The sequence below is a fragment of the Vanessa atalanta genome, chromosome 22, assembly GCF_905147765.1.
Source record: "Vanessa atalanta chromosome 22, ilVanAtal1.2, whole genome shotgun sequence".
NCBI lineage: Eukaryota > Metazoa > Arthropoda > Insecta > Lepidoptera > Nymphalidae > Vanessa > Vanessa atalanta.
In genome coordinates this window covers 4,937,893-4,963,660 of record NC_061892.1, presented here as the reverse complement: position 1 = coordinate 4,963,660, position 25,768 = coordinate 4,937,893, and the positions used below count along the sequence as shown (strand labels likewise).

General features: G+C 30.9%; 1 protein-coding gene across 1 annotated transcript; it reads left to right on the top strand.

The window, feature by feature from the left end:
• The first annotated feature begins 3,335 nt into the window (after positions 1–3,335).
• On the top strand, positions 3,336–24,024 carry LOC125072599 (paired box pox-neuro protein). Its single transcript, XM_047683229.1, has 4 exons — positions 3,336–3,370; positions 4,369–4,606; positions 20,204–20,405; positions 23,354–24,024. The coding sequence occupies exons 1-4, from the start codon at positions 3,336–3,338 to the stop codon at positions 24,022–24,024; spliced, it is 1,146 nt and encodes a 381-aa protein (XP_047539185.1).
• The last annotated feature ends 1,744 nt before the right edge of the window (positions 24,025–25,768 follow it).

Below are 25,768 nucleotides of genomic sequence, written 5' to 3'. Positions count from 1 at the left end.
ACCAGTTGCCGCTAAAATTTAGCTTAAAATGAATATCGTGCTTAGTGCAACATCATGGGGAACCTCACGTGTAGGATGTAATTGTTAAAATTTCAAATTGTGTCAAAACCCTTCTTAGGGTGCTGTTAGCATTGAATTTTAATTATGGAAAATAACAGGATGTTATTTTATTTTAAATTTCATTACATATGAAAAACAAAGAGAAAAATTGATTGCGCGTCTATTTGTACACGAATGTATGAAACATCAAATATTTTTTATAAAATCATAAAACAGTACAGGTTTTATTTAAGATTAATATGTATATACATAGAGCCGAGATGGCCCAGTGGTTAGAAAGCGTGTATCTTAACCCATGATTTCGGGTTCAAACCCAGGCAGGCACCACTGAATTTTCATGTGCTTAATTTGTGTTTATAATTCATCTCATGCTCGGCGGTGAAGGAAAACATCGTGAGGAAACCTGCATGTGTCTAATTTCAAAGAAATTCTGCTACATGTGTATTCCGCCAACCCGCATTGGAGTAGCGTGGTGGAATATGCTCCAAACCTTCTCCTCAAAGGGAGAGGAGGCCTTTAGCCCAGCAGTGGGAAAATTTACAGGCTGCTAATGCTAAAAAAATTCTAATGTATATACATTGCCTTAGGAAGCAAAACAGAACAGCCAAAACGTTGAGTTTATACTCAACGTTTTCAACCACAGATAACAATAATATTAATCAAATTATAAACCGTCTTGAATAAAACAATAAACGTAACAACATCTCTATTTTATATCTATTTTTTTATTATTGTACAGTATTCGATTTAATGATTGCTAAATTGACCTTAAATTCAAGGAATCCAAAAATCACCGCTCCCGTTCCCTAACACCGTTGTAATTGACGGAGCTATAAAATTAGTCACAAGTTGTAAAGATCGCAATAACTTGCGCGATATACGAGCGATATTCTTTCGCAAAAAATCGTTTAAATAACCTTTTACGATGCGATTGTAAAACTGGGAGCATAATATTAGCGTTGATCGGACGCGCGCAATTCACTCCTTTAAGAACATTTCCTTGAAAGGTAAATCGTAAACTTGGAATACATATTCAGTGCACATAGTTCTTATGAAAATAAACACAGAGTATATAATGTTTAATGCGATGTTGTTCGCGTCTAGCAAACAATATTGTTCGAAAGGACTCTTAGAAGCTTTCGTTTTCAAATATTTTAATTAATGTTGAAAAAATCTGATAATATGTATATGGTAGAAGCGAACTCTTCGTTTCGGTTGTTTATTTGAAGTTAAGGACTTATACCGTACGACTTTTGTGTCGTACAGTCTTGAACCAGAAAACTTCAATGACAAAGTTTAAACTCAATCAGATGAATGACGAATAAACGCATTTGTCATATCACGAGACATTTTCCAGATTCAATAGTTTTGTATCTCAAGAGATGCTTGTCATAATTCTCATTCTCATATTCGGTAAGATTTCTAGCATTAGCATTAGCAGCCTGTAAATTTCCCACTGCTGGGCTAAAGGCCTCCTCTCCCTTGAGGAGAAGGTTTGGAGCATATTCCACCACGCTGCTCCAATGCGGCTTGGTGGAATACACATGTGGCAGAATTTCGTTGAAATTAGACACATGCAGGTTTCCTCACGATGTTTTCCTTCACCGCCGAGCACGAGATGAATTATAAACACAAATTAAGCACATGAAAATTCAGTGGTGCCTGCCTGGGTTTGAACCCGAAATCATCGGTTAATATGAACGCGTTCTAACCACTGGGCCATCTCGGCTCTAGATTTCATATAATACGAATCTTAAATGTATATATATAACAACAATTTTACAGTATATTTGACAGACATATTTTGAAGAAATTATAATTAACGAATCCAAGTGTACCAAAACAAATCGAATACGTAGCGTCAATAGTAATTGGACTTTCTTAACTCCTCTTTTACAACTACCGTGACCCCAGAGTTCTCGAGCAAAAATAATCTTTATAGTGTTAAGTTTTAAGTATGTTTCACCGTGGCAAATTATAGCAGTCCACTAAGAGCAATCGTAATGCGAGGAAAGCAATTTGCAACCGTTCGAATCGCGGTGGTTTTGAATGACAATACCCGTGAAATGGTGTGGCGGGTGTGTTAAAAGAAATAGCAATAAATACTAATCGTTGCAAACAAATTACAACTCTAAGTTTATGGTATTAAGATGATAAATCGCTCGGCTCGAATGTTTTATTACTTTACAATGGACAGTAACGGTAGCCGTTAAGTTCGTAAAGGATTTAATCCTAGAATTTAAGCTGTATAGAAAATCGACTTGCTATAAAGCCTGATTAATCATTAAACTGTTAATAGAAGTAATTTAATGTTCTACCGTAATGTTACGTCGAATTATATTTTCACTTATTACTTTTTTACTCTGCGACGTTAAATAGTTTTCTTAATAAACTTTTTATTTTCTTTTTTTTATTCTGCCCTTGACCGAAACTATTTGGGGTCGACGAAATATGTCTTTTCCTTCCATTATCTTTAATATACATTAACTATAAAATATAAATAAATTAGTTAATGCTTACTTAAATTTATAATGATATCATTTTTGAAACTTAATTTAAATGAAAACAAATAACGTAAGAAAACTTACCTAACGGTTTACCTATAGACTTTAAAGATACCACTAGGTAATAAGTCATAACTCACTTTGGTGGCAGATCAGTACTCCAACCGACCTGGATACTATTGGTACCACTCGTTCGCTCGGATTGACATTTCAGTTTACAGTAATTTCTAGAATTTATGATGCTGTTAATGTCAATTTCACTATTAAATGCGGATACCATTATATAGTTAACTAATTAATTTTGATCCTTCGCATTTTTGTTTTTTGTTAATATATATTTTGTGATGTTTATCAAAACAAATAAAATTTTAAATTATAATGACGGAAACTACCACATAATTTACCGTTATGTCAAATTTAAAAATCGAATACACGAAAATAATAATATTTATACAACGACCATTACAAAGTTCATAATCGTTGTTCAGGTAGGAACGTATAGACGTTTGCATTTGGCAATCAAATAAATATTAGTCCAAACGAGACAGGTGTACCGCAAAATAACTCAATGAGACCTTTGTTTCCAATTGACAGTTAAATAACCTCTTACTAATGAACGTAAATTATGATTGTGGTTTTTTATTACTTTTAGTTTACATTTGTATCTTTTTTGTCTATTTTCCATTGAAATATATTTCGTATTAAGTATTTGACTTAATGTTTACGAAATTCCAATTTGGTTTAGAAAAAACTAAAATTTCATTTTCGAACATGCCCAATTCAAACATGCCTGGCCTTGTCAGTCAGTATGTCTGGGTTCTGTATATGTTTATGAAACGTTATGTGTAGTTTAGAAGTTTGCATACCCCTATGTGAACACATAGATAAATAAGCTGGAACTTACGCGTGCGAATTCTGGTTGTATCATTCAGTGACAGATTTTTTTTTTTGAAAAATAATAATTAAACTGACTTGACATAGGACTTTTTATTAATAGTTTCATGTACTACAAACAATCTGAAGTCGGTGTCAATTTTTTTTTGTATATTTACATACATGGGAACAAGCTTAGCCTAAAATTAGATATACGTGAGTATTTAAATTCCAATGGCATTAACCGGAAACTGCGATTGTATTTATACAAAACCACAAAGGAACTGTGTAATGGAAGAACTAAAAACTCCCGCTACTCAAGTGACTTCTTGACTTCACTACACCATTCCTAATTCGACCCAAATAGCAAAAGATCTTTTTTATTTATGTTTTAGTTCATCTTAGGGATCTTATACCATAGTGGTCTTTATAAATAAGTCAAAATTCGAACTCCTTTTACTAGCTCATCGCAATTATTATAAACAATGTGCATACATTTGTCAGTTAAATCAAAGCTTGCGACTTAATTTTTAAAATTGTGCTCAAATTTACATATACTTATGGCGCTAATGGTATTATATATTTATTTAATTTTAATACTTGGATAAGTTAATGAAATAGTTCTTCATCATCAAGCTTGTCGATTCAGACTTTTTGAAATAAAAAAGGAAATAATGCAAGTTATATAATGAACTGATTCCTTATTTCTTGCCAGTTACATTAAACGAAGGACTGGATGGGTGAATGTCGCAATAATCTATGAATAAAACAAATTGAATATAAATTTCAAAAAAAATGTAGACCATAATTCATAAGGTAAACTCAAATTAGAGTGACAATCGATAAAAATCGTTTTCTACGGCGCAATTACAAAGAGTCAGAAATCGTTAAGTTTTTACAATGAGTTACATCTTATTCGTTTATTCATAAGACGTGTCTCCTTTCCAGGCCAGGCAGGCGTGAACCAGCTGGGAGGCGTGTTTGTAAACGGCCGGCCCCTTCCCGATGTGGTCCGCAAGAGGATCGTCGAGCTCGCCATATTGGGAGTACGGCCATGTGACATCAGTAGACAGCTACTCGTGTCACATGGCTGCGTGTCGAAGATTTTGACAAGATTCTACGAGACTGGCTCGATTCGACCTGGATCCATCGGCGGTAGTAAGACTAAGGTTAGTTGAAGCAAATCTTCTCGGTTAAATTGCTGGTTAGTAAGTACCATTATTATTTTAAACGGATATCCGTTGAATTTCATCGTTATGACCTCGTTTATTTTACAATTAGAAAAGATTAAATTTCTTATCTGTTCTTATAACGAAAAAAAACATAAGAATAGATACCAAAAAACAGCACCAAATTTATAAAACAAAAGTTTCTCAAATGTGTATATTTTATAAGTTTTATTTCATTTACTAAAATTTCTAGTGTAAAAATAATCGAACAATTTTCACACATTGAATCTGCTAATTACTTACGGCTACAAATCACTATTTCGAGATCTGCATTGCACGATTTATTTGTCATTTTAAATTTATTAGGTAGATTAAAAACAAGGATAAAAACAAAATAAACATTGCAACCGTGGGGATCGTTCGGAGCGGCGAATCGAGTGGGTCACGGCGGCAATCAGGTGTAATTATAAACTATAAAATGACCTGCCTTTCGGCTTCTTATGGTGGCCTTTCGACACGCCCGACAAGCAGTGATATGAACGTGTGAGGGTTCCGTATTAATTATCGTCATGTCCATAATAAGTTGCAAAGTAACTCGATGTGATTCGGAGTAGGAAATTATAGATTATTTCAATTTATTATGATTACAGCATCAAACATTTTATTAATTTAGAATTAATTCAGTTAGGTCGATTTTCAGGATTTCTCAAAATGTACAAATTTTTATTGTAGATTATGACATTTTAAAATACGTCTTGACAGTTTAATGTCTGATGAATACGTTCCATAAAAACAATTATCAGACCGTTTTTAGTCTCTCGTATCTCAATCGATGTATCCTAAAACCGAGTGTGTGTAAAAATCGCTCACAATCCAATGATCGTATTCATCGACCTCACTAAATTCGGTACGCCAATAAAATCTCCATTTTTGTTGTATCACAAACGAACGCCGACGTCAGAAATTGATTACAACAAAATACTTTGAATCACCGAATACTTTTATTGATGCTGTTATGGGAATGCTTAATTGACTACTAATCAACTATATATTGCATGGATCGAATGATTTCTGAACTCAACAACACAAAACTGAATTCATATTGAACTCTACATATAAGGTTAATTGCTGTATGACCGTTCGGAAATTTCTTAAATAAAAATATTACGTATTAAAGCTATATATTAGTTATTCCTTTGCCAATTTAATTAAAAAAACAATTCGATACATTTTTACCACGATTATGAATAAACTTATAGACACCGCTTAGCTGTATAATTAATTCCTTTATTGAGTAGTAAGAGTTCCGTCCACGTAAGAAAAATTCGTGAACAGATACAGCAATGACATTATCGTGGTTATTTGTTAAATTCCAAGCATTAAAGAAGCTTTCTAAATTAAAATACTATTTATAACTCATAGTTTAGCCATATTAAGACTTTGAAGCAAGCGTTCGAATAAACTTATTTAATTATTAATAAATCAATATTGGAAACAGTCATCTATAATACATGGACACTTATAATTGTTTAATCGGTATCATCAACCTTCGCCTTAATGCCTAAGGTTGCGAATGGAGGCACCTTGAATTAGGAACAGGGATTAAAACATTTTTATAATATTTTTATTAGTAATTCATTTATCTGATAATAAAACGCAAACACAGCGATTAAGTTACCTTTTTCATGCAAACAATGATTACAAATTAAAGCATTTAGTATGTTTTCTTTACTGCGTCGCTAGTATAGTGGGTAGCTTGTAAGGCTTAAATATGAAATACGCAGTCTCGAAAATCTTCGGTCGGTGTGATAAAAAGTTACACTTCCAAGTCGAAGCAACATCGTAAAGCTATTAGTTTTGCGCCTGATGTCTCTCAGTTCTTGTCGGAATACTGTCCCAGATAATGAAAGTTAGAGATACGTTACACATAAGAGCACAGGTGCTTTCCCTAGCACCTTATTAGTACGCACATATTTCTGCACTATAACTCCTCCTCAAATTCCTATCGACAATGTTTATTAAGATTGGAAGAAAATGCCCAGGAATTACGTTAATCGTTTTGCTTTCAGAGATTACATATATAATACACATATTTTTTTTAATCTTCCATGAAAAGTTGCACAATGATTGATTACTTAATTTATTGCCTTATAAGTTACCTATCGCGTTGCTAAAACGTACCAATTATCCGGTAGAAATAATATAACGCGTTTTAACTAACCCGACCGCGACGAATCCACACTGTGGGAAACCACGCTATTGCGTATATTGTAACAAATATTTACCGTTACAAACATGTGTTACGAATAGCGAAAATCACATGAAAATTTACAGAATACATTCGTCTAACCATTAAAATAACACACGCTAATTAAGTCTTAATTGCTTTTAGTAAACGTTCGAAAACCGTATGAATTCATTTTAAAAATAACCGCCTACGCTTTAGATCTGAAGCCGTAACGATTAGAGCGATATGACACGCTTTTTCTTTAATAATCTGTGGTGATTACAGAAGCGTTTATACTCTATATCGGTCGAGCTTCCATTTGTTATAATTCATAATTGTACTCGGCAATCAATCGATTTCTACTTCGTAATAGACTCACGAAACATTTATCTCACGAGCATTTAATTTTTCAACTTTTATTTTATGATGTTTCTACTTTTTTGTTTTGATTATTGATGCTTTGATGGGTTCGAAAGAATTTATAAGCACTATAGTATAATGGTATACCTTTAGTTCGTCATTTTATTAAAATTAAATGTTCAAACCATAATATGTGTTATGTTTTTAAAGTTATTACACTATATCATTTCAATTGAAATTAAACTCATTTGCCTGTCATTTGAAATATTTCTCGGAATTTCTTCAGTTACTTGTGTAATTGTTTTTACTGTTAAAAGTAGAATATTTTCTTCGCTTTTAAAGATAATTACATATATTTTAATACAACATACACTTATGCTAGTCTTCGCGTAAAAGCTTGTTTCTTTGCATAATAGCTTAATGTCGTACTTAATTGATACCAACACGCGACAAGTTACGACTGCAATGGTGACAGATTTCGATTGCATCTGAAATTAATTATATTGAAAATATTAATAAGTTGCCTTAAATAAATTGTTATGATACTATTATCGATACGTATTTTGCAATTAATATACACTAATGCTGGAACACTTCCATTATTCAAACAAGTTTCAAAAATATAAGTATCTACTCTCCTTTAGTAGAAAAGATTTTGAACGATGACGCTTCATTATCTCCGAATGAATTGTTATTTATAAGGACAAAATAAGCAAGTGCAAAACTAGGTCTACCTGGATTTGAACCAGCGATCATCGATTATAGCCATATGTTCTATCCATTGAGCGGTATCGGTAAATCAAGATCTCAATAAAGAATCCTGCTACCAAAGAATCTCTTTGAATTAAAATAACATAAAATGTTAACGGTAGGATTTGTATATTGTGCATAGGTGCTACATTTTGCGCATTCGGATCTTGTAATCCACGTTTTACGACCACGAGTTATGGTCTTTATGATCGATGACCACCATTTATGGTCAAATGACCGTAATTAGAGCCGGCACCGCTTTATGGTCATGAGGGCGGTTCGCTATTGACCACTTTCACACTGAATTTGTGTGTTCATCGAATGGCCCTGTATACAGTTGCTGTGTATTTATTTTTTAAAGTTAAGTTATTAATACACATATAAATGAGTTTTGTATTTTATTAAATAAATATTAGTCTTATTCATCAATAAGAGTTCAAAGTAATTAAACGGATATGCAACCTCTACCGATTTTATAATCATGTATTAATTAACGTGTCTTTGTGTGTCTGTAATAATATAATTTTAATTGTAAATTATTCTTTATAGCTGAAATGGTGGAAAGAATAACTACTGAGTTTCTTACCGATTCTGTACATACCATGTACCTGTATGAGGGGATTGTACCAATGGATAAATATTGATGATAAACTTATTACCAACCCTACCAAAAGCTATGTATGTGCGCGTGTCGACGTGTCGCCGCGCAACAATGAAAAACATTTATATACAAACACATTGTATTCAATTTTATGATTAAACACGTAAAACAACACATAAATATTGGTAATAGGAAAATTATTTCCTTTACAGCGTAGCGTTATGACCAATTAGTATGTTGGCAAGTACTCGCGAAATTCATTCACCATGACATTTTGTAAGGTTAGAATTTTATGCTTAAATTACGATTAGAAACAAATTTATACTCATTCTATACTTTAAAATTATATTTTTTATATTTTAATATAAGTGATTTTATATTAATATGTATATAATTCGAAAGCCTTTTTTTTTACTTACGTTCTAAAGTTAACGTTCTGGTACAAACTTTTTTGGTCTGTGAGATATCGACTAATTTTTTTTTCCTTTGATCTCATTTGCTTATTTATAATTTTAAAAAAAAATTGCAAGCTTCTTGAACATAATTTCACTGCTCTTCAGATAAGTTCATATAATGTCAGAGTTGAAAATATAATTATATAGGAAGCATTATTGCGATCAAGAGAACATATATTCATGTATAAATCAAGTATAGTTATAGCCTGTAAAAGTACCACTTGCGGGCTAAGGCCTGCTTTCCACTTGTCGAGATACTTCGGACCATATTCCATCATGCTTCGACAAATGAACATGACAGATTTTCATTGAATATTGCTACTATTGTGGCACTCGGAATTATAAAGGATTCTAACGATACTTTATAAATTAAAATCTTAAACAGAACTTTAGAGTTATACGCGGGATAATGATACAATTGGCCAGATGGTTAATATATAAGAAATATTTTGTTACCAAATACATTATTCATAAATGTAATAAAATAATATTTCGAAACAATAAACTTATAAATAAATACATAATTAGCATGATTGATAATAAATAATTCACATTTCATTCACCGAACTAACCGTTCAAACAAATTTAACCCTGCCCTACCAATTAAATACTAATTCACCCTTATTTCCGGACGAACATTATCTAAATAACATGTTAATACATCGCAGCGGGGTTAAGTTTTAACATGTTAAGAATCATTATATCTTTATATCATCATTCCATTATTTGATTTGGTTCATTTTTGAAATAAATGAAAAATATGTTAAAAGGGGTGATTCTTTTCTAAATTCAAATTTTATTAATGATTTTATTATGAAACTTGTACATTATGTGATCTTATAATTTAAATATAGAAAAAGATATACAGAGTTTAAATAAAATATTATGTTTTGGCTGAACTGCGGCTTTACTCGCTTTAAATTTATAAAACTTTACCTATAGCAACAAACCGTCACCCAACATTTTACCTCCTCGAGGTTTGTATTAAAAAAGTAGCCTATGTCCTTCCCTGGTCCCTATGCCCTATGTTCACACTGTCTCCGTACTTTGAGCATGAAAAGGTAAACTACTGAAACAATTTAGATGAAATTGAAAATGGTACCTTCACATTTATAATATTATGTATTACATATGTTTCTTAATATAAACTAATTGTGGTTAATACTATTATTCTTAACATAAAACTCCTCAGGGAGATAATCATTGGACCGATTTTTTTTTTTGTTATTGTTTACTAACATTGACTACACCACAAAAATCTTTAAAAGGAACTTATCCTTTTAAAGATTTTTTATAGTTAAATTTGAAAAATAGAGTATTTATCTGAATTTATATCAGTAATACTCCGTGCGCAGATTAAAGAATTATTCACACACGAAGGCGCGCCCCTCCACAATTAAGTATCGCCGTTCATTAGTATGAGTGAGGCTCGAGCTTACAAGATGTCTTAGTGTGCGTAAGACAAGAGTAAAGACAGCAAAAATACTAATTAGACTATGATTTACTGGTAGTTCATCGTGTTGGAACTCCTTCACTCATGAAGGTGCACACCTTCATAGCGAAATACGTTTTAAACTAAGAGGAAGGTGAGGAAATAAACTATTTTAGAAGTTTTTTTCAATAAAGTACGCAAATTAAAATATCTAGCTTAAGAAAGTTTTAGTAATAGAGTGTGTAGATAAAAAAACACCAACAAGGATAGGATCATGTAATAAAAATATTTAAGAATAAATTTTATAAGGAAGTCATGTAGAAGTATTTAGTATTCTTGTTCCCGTTGACTATGAAAGAACCAGTGTAACTACAGGCAAATAAAATCTTGATATCTATGTTCGGTGGTATAGTAGGGGCATTGGTAGTAGATTGAGTGTAATTTGTTTCAGTGCCATTATCTGTGGGCGGTGGTGACCACTAACCATCAGACCCATTTGCCCGTCCGCCAACCAATGATACATTTATGAAATATATACTCTTACATGTATGTGCATAATACACATGAATTGCTTATTTTTAATAAACCAAATATGACTATTGTTAATACAGACGAAATATTTTGATATCAAATACCTAAATATACGTTTATTCATACAACGGGAAGTTAAAAAAATTGTTTTTGTTTTTTTTTTTCGTACACAACGATAAAGCCAGAATTAAACCTATACTAATAACACCACAGATGTATAATTAAAACCAATAATAATTTGACGTAATTAAATCGAATGTGCCACAAACATTATCCGTTGAATATTTAATCGACAATTAATCCAACCAACTCAATTACAACAAAACAAAACTGTCCACGATGAAAAATAGTTCCGATTCACATGAATTTAAAAAATATCGTATATTATTGAAAACTACGATAAGAATCGACACAATGACATGCCAAAGTGACATTAACAGTAATGTCAAACAGAATGACGTGAGTATGAGGCGGCAAAACACGTTAGACATGTTTAATTGTGCAAGCAACACCGGGGTAAGAGTTTGTTTATTTTATTACGAGTAATACCCATGACTCCTCGAACCATTTCCTATTTTGCGTCACAAAATAATTACTCAATGGGATGGAAGGCAAGAATTCACGTTTAGGTTCTAAATTTTTCGACTTTAAGTTCGTTAAAAGGTAAGCTTTAGTTTTTTTACCAATTATTTAAAAAAAACATACTTAATAAATGTATAGCAATATAATATTCTAACCAGGCGTTCTAACCACTGGGCCGAGATGGCCCAGTGGTTAGGCGTTCTAACCACTGGGCCGAGATGGCCCAGTGGTTAGAACGCGTGCATCTTAACCGATGATTTCGGGTTCAAACCCAGGCAGGCACCACTGAAATTTCATGTGCTTAATTTGTGTTTATAATTCATCTCGTGCTCGGCGGTGAAGGAAAACATCGTGAGGAAACCTGCATGTGTCTAATTTCAACGAAATTCAGCCACATGTGTATTCCGCCAACCCGCATTGGAGCAGCGTGGTGGAATATGCTCCAAACCTTCTCCTCAAAGGGAGAGGAGGCCTTTATCCCAGCAGTGGGACATTTACGGGCTGCTTATGTTTATTATGTTATGTAATATAATAAATATATTAATAGTTTGTTTATCTTCATAGTATGTTAGCTTAAATTATATATTTCAAGCATTACCAATATTATTTGGTTACTCAGTTACCATATATTGCATTTTATTGAAATTTGTTCATTACTGTTATAACGGTTAATTTTAAAACATTATTTCAAATTCCGGATACAAACAAAGAAAACGCTTATAAACTTTGCGTATTTGTTAATTATATAATTGTATCATGAACATCTCCAGCTCGCGTGGGCTCAATAAAAGCTTGTCTCTATCAACCGTAAAGGATATATTATAATAATTAAAGTGTGCGAGTCAACTCAACTGCACTGTCCAAGCACTCATTCTCATAATCCGATGGAACGGCAAGTCAATCGCCACCGGAAAAAGTTCAGGCACAGGACCAAGGGCTACATGTTCTGTAACATGGAAACTTAGACATTTCTAAATTCCAAACTGCTACTAAGAATTACCTACTTCTCTTCCGGGGGTTAACTAACAAGACCCGTGAAGCAGTAATTTTATTAATACAAGTACAATCGCAGAAAGTTTTTATATTGTAGTGACGATAATTGAAATAAATATAAATTAAACACGACGTACATAAACAATAGTTTTAAAACAAATTATACGAACAATTCATGCGTAACTAATCATAAAATATATTGTAATAGCACTTTAATGTAATTCCTATTATTTTAATTTCATACATGTATAAATGTGATTGAAACGATGTACATACATTGTTTCAATGACATTACAAATTATTATTATTATTATATTAACACAATACCTCTTAATGTCTATATTCTGCTGAACGAATGATTCGAATGAAACTTAGTAGGTACATCATTTTTATATTTATTTTAATTTACCTAGGTATTAAAATAAAATGGATATTGATATTCGTCACATATCTCTTTTTTTATTTATTATTTAATAATATATAATATATTTTAAACTAAGTCCACCTGTTTGATTGTATTCCTTTCACTATCAATGCACCGCCAACCACTAAAACTAAGATGTTAGTTATGTTCCTTGTGCCTGTAATCACAGTGGTACAATCTTAAAAAAAATCATTAAAAGAAAATATTGCATTTAGGTGAAAAATAATGAAAATAGTATTCATTCGTCTGGTGCCCAATGTGCAATTTCTCAAATTTATATACTATATACTCTAAGTATATAGTTACAACATGATAATCCGAGCATGGTCATCTCATGGACAATACAGTTCATATTTATATCAATACTAAGAATGTGAAAATATACGAGTACTATACATTTGAGTGATCATTTTTTACACTTATTTTTATAATCTGTTTCTTTGACATTTCACGGTATTTTAGTTCTGTAAATACAAAACTAAGTTGTCATCTTATTGGAATGCGAATGATCTGGCTTCTTGACCCCTTAACAGTTTCGTGAAACTCGTTAACCTTTTTAATAATAAATATAAGCCTCGTGTCACGATATATACCACAATATATTTATTTGCAGCTCAAAGAATAGCTCAGTCCGAAAAAACACTAATAAGGAAAAATATATCTAATTCTCTTATTTCAATCTTTTTTTTTTTAATTTTGAACAAGAAATTAAAATAAATAAATAAATTTGGAATAATGTTTTTCAATTATTAAATATTACAAAAAAAATATCTTCGAATTAACGGAATGCGACGTTCCGAATTCGAATAATTAGGTATATTCCGAACACAATCGGAACATCGAGGTAATTTGTAACAGCGATGGCCATCGAGTCGGGTCATGGGAGCGGTGAGCACCTGTCAACTGTCACCGCCGCTATCTGTTAATGCCTTAATAACCACGTAGGGTTGTGAAAAAGTATAATATATCTCGAAGCGATTGTTGTGATCGTGATAGATAAATTGTATTTCATTAATTTACATTCTTGTATATTTTTTTAAATATAGTATTAATTTGACACCAGATTAGGATTTAAATACTTAAAACCTATGTTTAATAATAAAGATAGAAAATTATTTATTGCGAACGTCATGTTGTGTACTCATAGGACAAATGACGCAGTGTGTACTAGCCGTTAGTATTCCCGTAACTTAAGTCGGATTTGCACCGATAATATACGCTTTATGGTCGGCTCACGTGGATTATATTGTCAATATTATTACTCGCCTCTTAATACCGTAAAGCTGCTTCATAAAACATATTGGAAATTATATGCGATATGTCGCGTTTATTTCGCGTTGGGTATTGCCGCTTTTGAACGCTATCTACACAGTATCCAAACGAGTGGTATTTACACGAAACTTCCTATAATCCTAGAATTCTTTATGCTTTTTTAACTCGCCTTTGTTTGATAAAATATAAATTATATGTGAGTTTTTTAGACGATTTATTTAATTTGACGTCCGTAGAGATACTATTTATCTCAATATAATTCATTGAAACCATATTAGAGTGTCTGTTATATTATTACTCTTTGAAGGTCGGTGTTATCAATTTTCTCAAGTCTTTTCTTTCGTCTAAAATATTTTGTTTTTGTTTATTTTTCATTTTATACAATTCAATGTAAGTTTTATTTACGACTTTTATTTTTCTTTCACACATACCGCTTGTCGTTAGTTCATTCAGCATTAATAAAATAAATATTTCGATGTCTTAAGTGGATATATTAAAAAAATGGTGGTGCACGTGAGTCACCTCAGATATACTTCAAATCAAATATTCCATATTCTACTTCAGAAAAACTTCTAACCAGTTTTGAAACGCCTTTCCGTCTCTGAGCTAAGAAATGGTTACCTCAGTATTTATATTTATTGTATTCGCGACATCTCACTCGCGGACGACAAAACCATATTTTAACATACATTAATACGTAGTTAAGGATTATCATAAAACTCTGACTGAACATGAATATTAGAATACATATACAGATATTTTAGATATAGTTATTACATATGTCCGAATTTAACTCTTTTCTTGGTGATTTATTCATGACAAATATAATATGTATACCCCAATGCATTCTGGATGCCCTTAACTAATTTAAGTAAAATATATAAGACACTCAATGTTAAATGTATAAATAGTTAAGGTTATATATAAAAAATGTATATATATATATTTTATTTTATTTCACAAATACTTACGTCAAAACCGAGTTCATTGTTCAATTAAAAAAAAAATAGACGTAAGTTGTGTGCTAAGATCAATTGCTCGTTCGGTTTTTCTAAAAGATCCTATTAATTATCCACTCACCATAACTATAGTATATAAGTCAGTATTAAAATATATTACGATGGTAAACACGTAGGAAGAAATCCCATAAGATCTTCAGTGCTATAACTGTGCTAATACGTCATTAGCACAGTACACGGGTATAGATCATTATGATTGTTTTATGAGTAAGTAATTTGATTGTAAATTACAAATTCCAATGCCATCTAATATAATAACTCTAATAAGAGCGCCTATTCTTGCCAAGAATAAAGTTATAAACTTAACTAATGAGCTAACCAGAGTAAAAATAGCAATGCATTTTTAATATATTATAAATCGAAATATACCTTATCCGTAGGCTTTTAAAAGCACTTTTGAATCATGATTTTACAAAACTATATTAAGTGAAGCTACCACCGGTTCGGAATGTATATTTTATTGAGATGAACTGGCAAGAAACTCAGGAATTACTCTTTTCTAACATTTAAAATACAAAGTTATGTTAGTTAAATCTTCTTCTTCCTAGTCGTTTCCTCATTACTGAGCGTCGTGACCACCATTCGTGTGGCTCTCCTGTACACTTCGCACCACCTTCCTCCAGGCATTCCTATTCTGTGCCATTCGTAGGCAAGCCTGGGCAATAAATCCTGTAGACGCCTTTATTGTGTCTATCTACCGGGACGGCGCTTTTCCTCTACCTCTCGTCCCCTTCATCGATGTTAGTTAAATACAATTATATAATGTATTTAAAAAATAACAGTTCGGTAATATAACTTTTTCGACGTTGCTATTCATTTCTACGCTTTAGATTTCTAACAGTTTTGAAAACCTTACAAAACCTGTAAAATAAAACAACGTTATTGAATTGTTTTTCACATCTGTAGTACATTTACTTACGTATTTTCTATTGATTTTATAAATAAATAAATCAATGTATTTAATATTGCAATCGAAGGCATTGTGGCTGTGTAGCACCAACTTAGCTTAATACTTATTTTTAATTTCTTGTTACTGTTGTTTTCATAGCTCGTATGTATATAAATAACCACAGATAAATCAAATGACATAAATGTGTAACGTAACATCATATAAAAACTTTTTTATGTAAACGTCGGCCTTCAAATTACATTCATAACGTAACCTTTCCAATCGCGGAAATCACGAACTTATCGTGTCGCTACCCGTTTTTTTATTACAAAAAGCTACCTAGACAAGCACCTGTAGTACATTAAGCCAATAACGGGGAAACATCTTCCTACCTCGAATTAATATCGAATCAATCCGTCATTAAAGCAACGGGTCTCACGCCCCGGCAAATTATCTTTCACCCCATCAGGAAGGTGGAAAGTCTAATAGAAATCGGTAATAAGAAACGCTAATCGTGCACGCGCTTGACAGTTATCAGCGCCATTTTGTTGCGTAGCGGATTGTGCGCGGACTAGTGAGGTGATACAAGTGTATGGAGAAAATGTTTTGTTTTACTCGACGTTCCATTTAATCTTATTCCTAAAGTCTAAATTGTAGACTATTTTAATAATTCAATGATTACTGAAACATAATGTATTTCTATTAAAAACATACGGTATGAATATTATTCGTTTTAAGCCTAATAAAAATGTAAATCTGAAATCTAAAATACTATTATAATTAATGAAAGATTTATTTTTAAACAATTCCAAACAAGACGAATATTTGGAAAATATTAATAATAATTTGATTGTGAGTTATTTGATATTAAATATTAAAGTTAATTAAAAGTAATATTATTTAAATAACTCTAACTTTAATAACAAGTTATCTATCGACTATTATCGTACTAATTCACCAATAGAAACTGTCCACTAGCTAAGTTAAATGCGCAAGCCTATCGTGCAAAAACCGATATTGGATGTGTCAAGTGATGATTGATGCGCGTGCGCAAAAAGCATCGCGTCCAACGGAACGGCCGTCACGCGCGGAATCGCTCCCTGTGCGCACGTTTCATCATCTCAGCTTTGTTTACCGTAATATTACGATATTTTCTAACTTATTACGAATAAGTTTACGATATATTTATATACATAGAATAAAAAAAAAGATTACTTAGTCATTTGAAAACAACACTAGCGAGCAACTGCTTATAAGATGTGTGCTACACTGCTTTCACAGTACACACGATAAATAGTTATTAATGTATTTTTTTATTTATAATAAAATAATTTAATTAACATTTCAATCTCTTGGAACGAAGTTCTTTTACACGGCTTATAGTAGAGTGAATGAAGTTAAATAAACATACAGTTTAGAATATTAATAAAAAAACACAAAACGACAAAAATTAGAATGTAAAATGAAAAAGAAAAAATTCTAGTTGCCGCCCGCAGCTTCGCTCGCGCTTTAAGGGTTGGTCATCATCATCTTTAAGAAGTTGTTTCATGATAAATTTCATCAAATTCGGTACAGTGATTTTGATGTGAAAAAGCAACAGACAGACAAACCGAGATACTTTCGCATTTATAATATTAGTATAAATAATTTGAACAACTCTAGGTACTCAACATTTTGTTAAAAGTATATAAGATGGTAATTTTTGAATACCTACTTATATTAGATATACATTATGCGAATGAGTAAGTTTTTTCAGAATAATTGAGTCTATATCTATCTGCACTAGATGAAAGCTACGTGAGTAAAATTAATAATTCTCTTGTTGCTAATTAGAACTGTTACTGCTGTATTCTACCAATCAATTGTTTGAGATTGTCTTATAGTTAAACACGAGTTTATTCGTATTTATTCAAACGCATTTTTTTTAAAGATTTAATAACATAAATACATATAAAAATAAAACCAGAATAAGTGTTTAGTTTCGAACGACGTTTATCGATAAACTAATAAGAACAATTTATAAATAACAAATCGACGATCGTACGAAGGAAACCCCAAAAACATCATAGATTAAACAAGATAGTAGACAGTAGTTAATTTGAATCTGATCGATACCACTTCACAGGCGACTAATGAGCAAAGCCAGCGGACTAAACAAGTCATTACTGATGCCACCTGTTATTTCGCACGGACTTTCATTTCCCTATATTGCTATGTGAAGTGTCGTAGATATGTCGTAATGAATTCCTACACTAATAAAGTTTGGTTATTACGTAGCTTTGACATTTATATTAAATACATAAAAAATAATTGTTAAATGTTAAGAAGAATTTGTTTAAATACATAACTGAAATAACTTCACCCTTTTTAAGTATTTTTTTTTTATTTGATTCATAATTAGGATAGAGAGATATTATTATATATTACTGAAGTAAATACGTCAGATATATATAGCATTTTCTTTGAACTATTATTGGCATGGATAATGGTGTTTTTTTTTTTTTTTGTTTAAACGTATATATTTTATTATTTAAGATAATGTAACAGATATTTCAGTTATAAATTTTAACATTAAATATTTAAAAATAAAACGTTAAAAAACCATATTATTTAAGTTTATATAGGTAAGTAGGTATATATTAAAAACGGCGTGAAGTTTGTATTCAATGAGACTTATATCTTCAGAGTGAATAAAAGCAGCTTTGAGTAAAAATGTTTTAGTTTTGAGTATGAATATATTTTACTATATAAGAGTATATATGTATGCACTCCTAAATATAAATACCTTTTTATAATTTAATGTTAATATCACAAGAAAAAGGTATTCTGAAAAGCATGTACATGCTTTTAGTACAGAAGTACGTAACAAAATCAAATAGTTCGAATTCATTTTAAGCGCTATTTTTTTTTTATATTTACATAAATATATAATAAATAATATAAAGAAAACAAAGTTTTAAATTAATTATATTTATTTACATATGTAATTTGATATTTATCTTCAAATAAAGACTAGTAGATGTCTAAAATAAACATTTTTAGAATTTCACTACCCGCAGATGGCCACAAAATATTTTGACAGCAACATTTCTGAACGCATTACTATAATTACAGTGTAACCTGTGAAACGCGCCCTTTCTAAACGCATAAAAAACATAGCGGCTTTCAATAGTATCGATTGTGGATCTAATGGCGTAATAACTAGTTTCCCGCCAAAATTAACGCCTTGTGATCACGGTAGGTTCTTTACACACTCCAATCCGAAAGCTACTATTTACGCATTAGTTTTGACAGGGCGCTTAAAAGTATTATAATTATTTAAAGCGTGCGTGAGGAAGTGAGATTTTAAAAATTATTAAAGTTATAATGGATTTCTGAACATATGGCTAACTTTTTTTTTTATTTATTTAGAAAAAAGCAGCAGCTGAGTTCCGCTTTTTTCAATTAAATTAAAATACAATTATTTATTGTTTATAATTTAAAATGATATTATATAATACTTTTCAATAGTACGGTTGAATAAAAATGCTACATAAAAATGAATACTTACGATGCGCATTTTAGTCATTACCGTCTCGTTGCATTGAAATCTTAATTTCATTTCGACATTAAAAACAAATTACTTTTTATGTCAAGTAAATAAGACGTTTCTCGACAAACAGACGAATGGATTTACGTCATTATTTTACAGTCATTAAATAAAATATACCTACCTCTTGTATCCGCCATGTGCATTTGTTAATTGTGATTTTACGACTGGACAAGTATTGCAATTCTTAAAATTACACAGCCGTGAAGAATTGAAATGCTAATTATAGTTTGTAGTCTCTTAATGATTAATTTAGTTTCATTAAATATATTGTTATTAACGTACTATTATTATACTACTTAGAGAGTATAATAATAGTACGTAACAATGTTTTTGGTTTTAAATTAAAATGTAGAATAAAAATATGTTATTTATCTAAGTTGGTCCTGTACTTATCATATCATCCATTTATTTTTACATATTTTATAGTTATAAGAAGAATCCTAGATTAAAATATATCTATCTCTTTCCAGCAAGTAGCGACACCAACGGTAGTTAAGAAAATACTTCGCCTTAAACAAGAGAATCCAGGGATGTTTGCTTGGGAGATCCGCGAGAGGCTACTCAGTGCGAGAGTGTGCGAACCGCACTCTATACCTTCTGTGTCGTCTGTGAACAGAATCTTGAGAAACAGCGGGCTGGCGTGGAATGAAGATGAGGCGCGCGGTGGACACGGTAAGTTAAAATTAAAATTTCAAGTACATAATTATATTTTGGTAATTTGGTTGGCAATTCAATCCGTTGTAAGACGGTAAAATAAGCCAAATCGAATGTTGCTCAAGAATATTGACTCCTATTTTAAAAATATTTCAAGGGTCTACGTTATACAACAAAATGTATTATTTAAAGTACAACTTTAAAATTGAGAACCAGTGTTCCGTACAATAGTTTTATATAAAAAGAGACTGAAATAGTGTAAAACAAAATTAACTGACCTTGAGTAATTAATTTAATTTTTAATAATAAGACACTAATTCAATTTTTTAATATTACATAAGCAATTTAAGTAAATTATGCGTATGCGTACTTCGGCCATAAAACAATATTTATAATAAAAATAAATATTCGACATTATAATCTATAACAAATAAGTTGGAGAAAAATAGCCTTTACGACATTTAAATTAGGCATTATAATTATATGCATAATGTATTAACTAATAACAAACATTAAAACAGTCATTGCACCAGCCAGGTGCATCAAGATAAAATAAAACTATCAGTTCAAAAAACACAGTCCTATGCATAGTAATGAATAGGACGACATAAGGCGTTGCATTTATGGTTTTTACTTATAAATAGAAAAAATTAAAGATGTCAATTAGCTAAGCTTATAATTATTAATTTGTGATGTCCAATAACAGTCGGTGTGTGGTTGATTTTTAATTTTAATTACCTTAAAACATCTTTCATTTATATTACATCTAATGTAAAGAAAAATATACAAGGTAATGCTTATATACATTCATAATGTTATCGAAAAGTGTAAAAAGTGTTATAAGTTAAGCAGATGGTAGGTCAATAGGTCTTTTTAAGATTACAAATAAAATAAAAATTAATTAAATGTACAATTCGCAATGTCCGAAATAGTAGCACCATCACGTTTATCCCAAGGCTCTCATCGCTACTGTCTGGATGCTCAACATCCATCTAATGTAAATCCACCGCGACCCTTTAACCAGCAGCTGAGGTTTTACCTGTATAGGATTTTCAATGTCGATGTTCTCAGATATCTCATGTTGATGCATGTTGCGTCGAAACCTCTGTTTTTAAAAGAAAACTTCACTTTACTGCCTCATTTAAAGGATGTGTATTTAAACGAATAAAAACTTTCCCAACGAAAAGAAATCAAATACTGATAAAAAATAATAACATGAACATCTTACTCTGCCTAGTTTGTAGCCTATCCCTCGCTCTATTCAAACGGCCAAGTGCGTGTTGCTTTCACAGTAAATGATTCCGTAGTAGAGAAAAACGATGAATTGGTAAATATAATAAAACGTTATGAATGATTTATAGCTAAGCATTTAGTCTAAATGTTACATTATTTATATTACATTTATTTATTTAGCAACTCTAATAAAAGCTCAACTCGTACTTGTATTTAGATGTCTATTTAACGCCTTCGTTAACCTGCGCTTTGAGTATTTTGTTGGATTTAGAAACAAAACATTATTGTCTATTTATCTACTTCTATACACTGTTAATAAAACATCTGCTTCTTTAAGAATAAACAAAAAGTTTGTCTAAAATGACTCACAACGTCATGCACGTCCGGGAACCACCGACTCATCAGATTTTCCACCGACAAACAGTATTATTTAGTATTCTTACGTTCCAAAAGCCAATGTCTATGTGCGGTGAAGATCACTTACCTTCAGGTGGCACACAATAATAATGTTTTAGAGAGATGGTGAAACAGAACGAACTCAAATAACACGATAAAAACCACAGTCACTACGGAACCCTAAATTAACTTAACTTGCTGTTAATTGTTAATTTGCATTATTCAACTAAGTACTTACCAATCAATTAAAATTTAAAAACTTTTCAATACCTATGTAAAAAAATATTCTTAGAATATAACATTCGTGAACATAATTAAAATACCCATCTAATTGGTCTTTAAATACCTTTGTATTAGATTTTAAAACGATAAATGTTTTCTTTTAATAAATTAAATCTTGATTTATCATATAGATAAGTTTGTTATATTTAAAAATTAACAACATTTTACTAGCTATTAATTTAGTTGAACGATAAATTGCGAAAACAATGAAAACAGCTGTTTTATTACATACAGACTCGTGGGTGATGTGTCTGTAATTTATTTTATTATATTAGTTAGGGTCGATTAAATAACTAGGATATATATTTTGGCAACGTCTTTCAACCGTTTTGGAGTATTTCTTGTTTTATTTTTCGATTTTTTCTTTTCTAAGCGGCAGGACTAACGATATGCCTTCCTGACATAATCAGAGACAGCATTAAGTTAGTACAAAGTGAAATATAACAGGCATTTACAACACCACGGTTAATAACGACACAATGGCAAACGTAGAAAGAAATAATTAAATTAATAGTAACAAAACTAGTAAAACAAAACATTTGTTATATAATAATTCGTTATTACAAGTTGTTCGTAAGATCAACTTACAACGGTTACAGTAAAATCGCACAAAACCCCACGTACGTAAATAAATTTAAATCCCCCCTTTCTTACATTAATTAATATTTGATGGTAATCTTAACACCTTAGCTAACTTACAGTCTTTTGTTTTCCTTCAAATTAAAAATTCGGAAGTTGATAGCAATCGTCGTGGCAAAATTAGTTATATGTCCAAAATGGGTTAGATAGCTAGATAGTGTTGTAGATACGCAAAAGTATATATTATTTATAAAAGAATACAACCTACATAAAGAAAACCTTAGTTTTTGTGGCAACTGCCTCTTGAAGAATTTATAAAATAAGTTTTGAGGACATGTACCAAGTTCTACCGGTATTTACATTTTTAGGGATAGAAAATATCCATAGAAATTCATGTTCTTTATCAATTAAAGATAAATCACAATAAAGTGATTTCCTTATTTTCACATTGTTATTAATTTACTATTTCTTTTCAGAACCATTTCCGCCGCCTGAATTACCCCCCAACATGGTCGACTACATGACAATGAAAACATCGCTACCCACACCAATGCCTCAACAGACACCATATTTTGCTCACACATCTGTCAGATTACCACAACCTTCAGAACCTCATGCATACGATCGAAGACTCGCCACATCATGGCTCCTAGCAAACCAAGTTCAAGCCCAAGGACTTCTTAAACCTTATCCAATTTCTCCTTGGCAAAGAGTCATGATGCCTTACCCGGATTCGAAGAATTTTTCCCCCTATGCATTAAACTTGCATAGCGATCTTTTAAATAGAATAAACCCTGAAGAAGTTAAATCAGAAAGTTCTGAACACATATCCGTAGAAGCGAGCGATGACAGCACAGACCGACCAGATACAGACGAGCAAGAAGTAAAAAGGCCGAGTGAAAAAGAGAAGAAAAAGAATCCTTATTCAATAGAGGAATTACTGAAGAAGCCTGATAAAATCGTTAATTCACCTCCCGTAGCATTTCAAAACTATCTTCGTCAACCTAGTGGCAGTATGATTGAATATAGCCAAGAAAAAACTTCAAGTGATAGGAGTTCCCCTGCCAGTTACTGTTCAGTTCAAAGCGGCGTTTCGAACGATTGTTTCGCTGATTCTGCCAGTTCGGAAATTAAAGCGGGAAATTAAAACTATAAAAAAGTCTAGTCAAAATTTTATTAGAATTAAAAACAACTGCGTATTTATTTATTAAGTGGGAAAATAAACCTATTAAACATTTGTTGTTTTATTGTTGAGTAAGAGTCGCCATATTTGATGATATTGGAATATTGTAACAACCAGAAGTTAAATATTTCAATAAAATTTATTTTTTAAATAGTTAATAAATATTTTAGTATAAGTTAATTAGATGTATAAAAACCATGTAAATCATTTTATCATAATAAATTAAAATCACAATTAGTTAAATGTATGTATTTATTTATTTCTTCTACGAATTTATTGCATTGTAAAAATAATTTGGCCCCTCATTTCATTTTAAGTCTTTACCTTTCAAAACGCAATTAAGAAACATTATTTCTTAATGTTTACGTTATGAAGCAGTAACATTGTAAATATTGTATAGAATTATAATGTATTAAGAAAAGTTTATTCCTGAATTTGGATACTGACCCTTTCAATTAAAAAACTATAATGGTAGTCCAACCAATAAAAGACAAAAATTAAGGATTTTACTTTTAAGTTGTTCTAATTCTATATTTAAAAAGTATAATTTAGTAAATACGTAATGTGATTCTGTGATATTTTACATTATTAGTAACTTATAAAAATACTGACAAAAAAATTAGAAAATAACTGACGCCCTATGCAAAAATATTTAAAACTATAAGAAAAAATAAGTATAATTTATTAAGCTTATGTAACTGTATGAAAATATACATAGGTATTGTAATGGTTAAGATAAGTAGGTATAATAAGTTGGTTTTGTTCTATGTTTTCTATTTTTAAAAAAAAGTTATTTTTTGGAAAAAGTCTAGGTGTCTATGAAAATTATACGATAACGATTAAAATGTTCATCATTAAGTAAATGTATATAATTTAGAACAATATAGTAAAAAATATTTAGAAACTTCAAACGCCATATAATATAGATATGCATTAAATGGATAGTTGTTTATTTGAACGGCACAATAAACCAAATATACCTAATCCAGTCTTTTTTTAAACCTTCTAAAATTAAATGTCAAACTTGCTGTCAGCTAGTTTTTAAAATCACATAAAAATATTTATTTTACAATGTACTGGACATATTATACGCTTCGTTTCTTACAATGCACAATAAAGGGATAAATTAAAAACTAAGTAGTTTAAATAATTACACTTTCGGTTCTTATCTGCACTATTTCAAGAAACGTATGCAAATATGTTAGTAATATGTGCATTATGGAAATGTGAGAGAAAACTCAGTAATTTAATTCAAAAGCTAATTCGCGTCATTACGACATGGTACTAATGAAAGCTTATAATACGTTTGACTTTTAATTTCAGTGTAAGCAACTAAAGATTTTACAATGATAAGTAAAGAGTGAATGATTAAATTGAATGATAAAATGATAAAAATATTTTAGAAATGAATCTAAAAAAAATTCCTAGAAACATTTTTTTTATTTTATTGACAGGTTTTGAACATGACAAGTGGCGGAAAAATACAAGTTGCTACGAAATTGATAAAAATTAAATCAATTAATTAATTGATTAAAGTAATACCAATATGCAATTGTCATAAAATAGCAGGAAGGCTTTAATCTAAAAAAAAACATGAACAGGATTTTTTTTATGTTTCACCAAATCAATTAATAATAGAAGGCTGTCACAAGTACTTCAGAAGTGGTATTTAACAATATTGAATTGAATGTAAAGCGACGAAAACACG

Excerpts from the sequence above, each read along its gene's own strand:
- LOC125072599 (XM_047683229.1), top strand. The coding sequence starts at position 3,336 with ATGCCCAATTCAAACATGCCTGGCCTTGTCAGTCA. Across the intron at positions 3,371-4,368 it reads ATGCCTGGCCTTGTCAGTCA|ACGTGTCTCCTTTCCAGGCC; the intron begins GTATGTCTGGGT and ends TTTATTCATAAG. Across the intron at positions 4,607-20,203 it reads TCGGCGGTAGTAAGACTAAG|CAAGTAGCGACACCAACGGT; the intron begins GTTAGTTGAAGC and ends ATCTCTTTCCAG.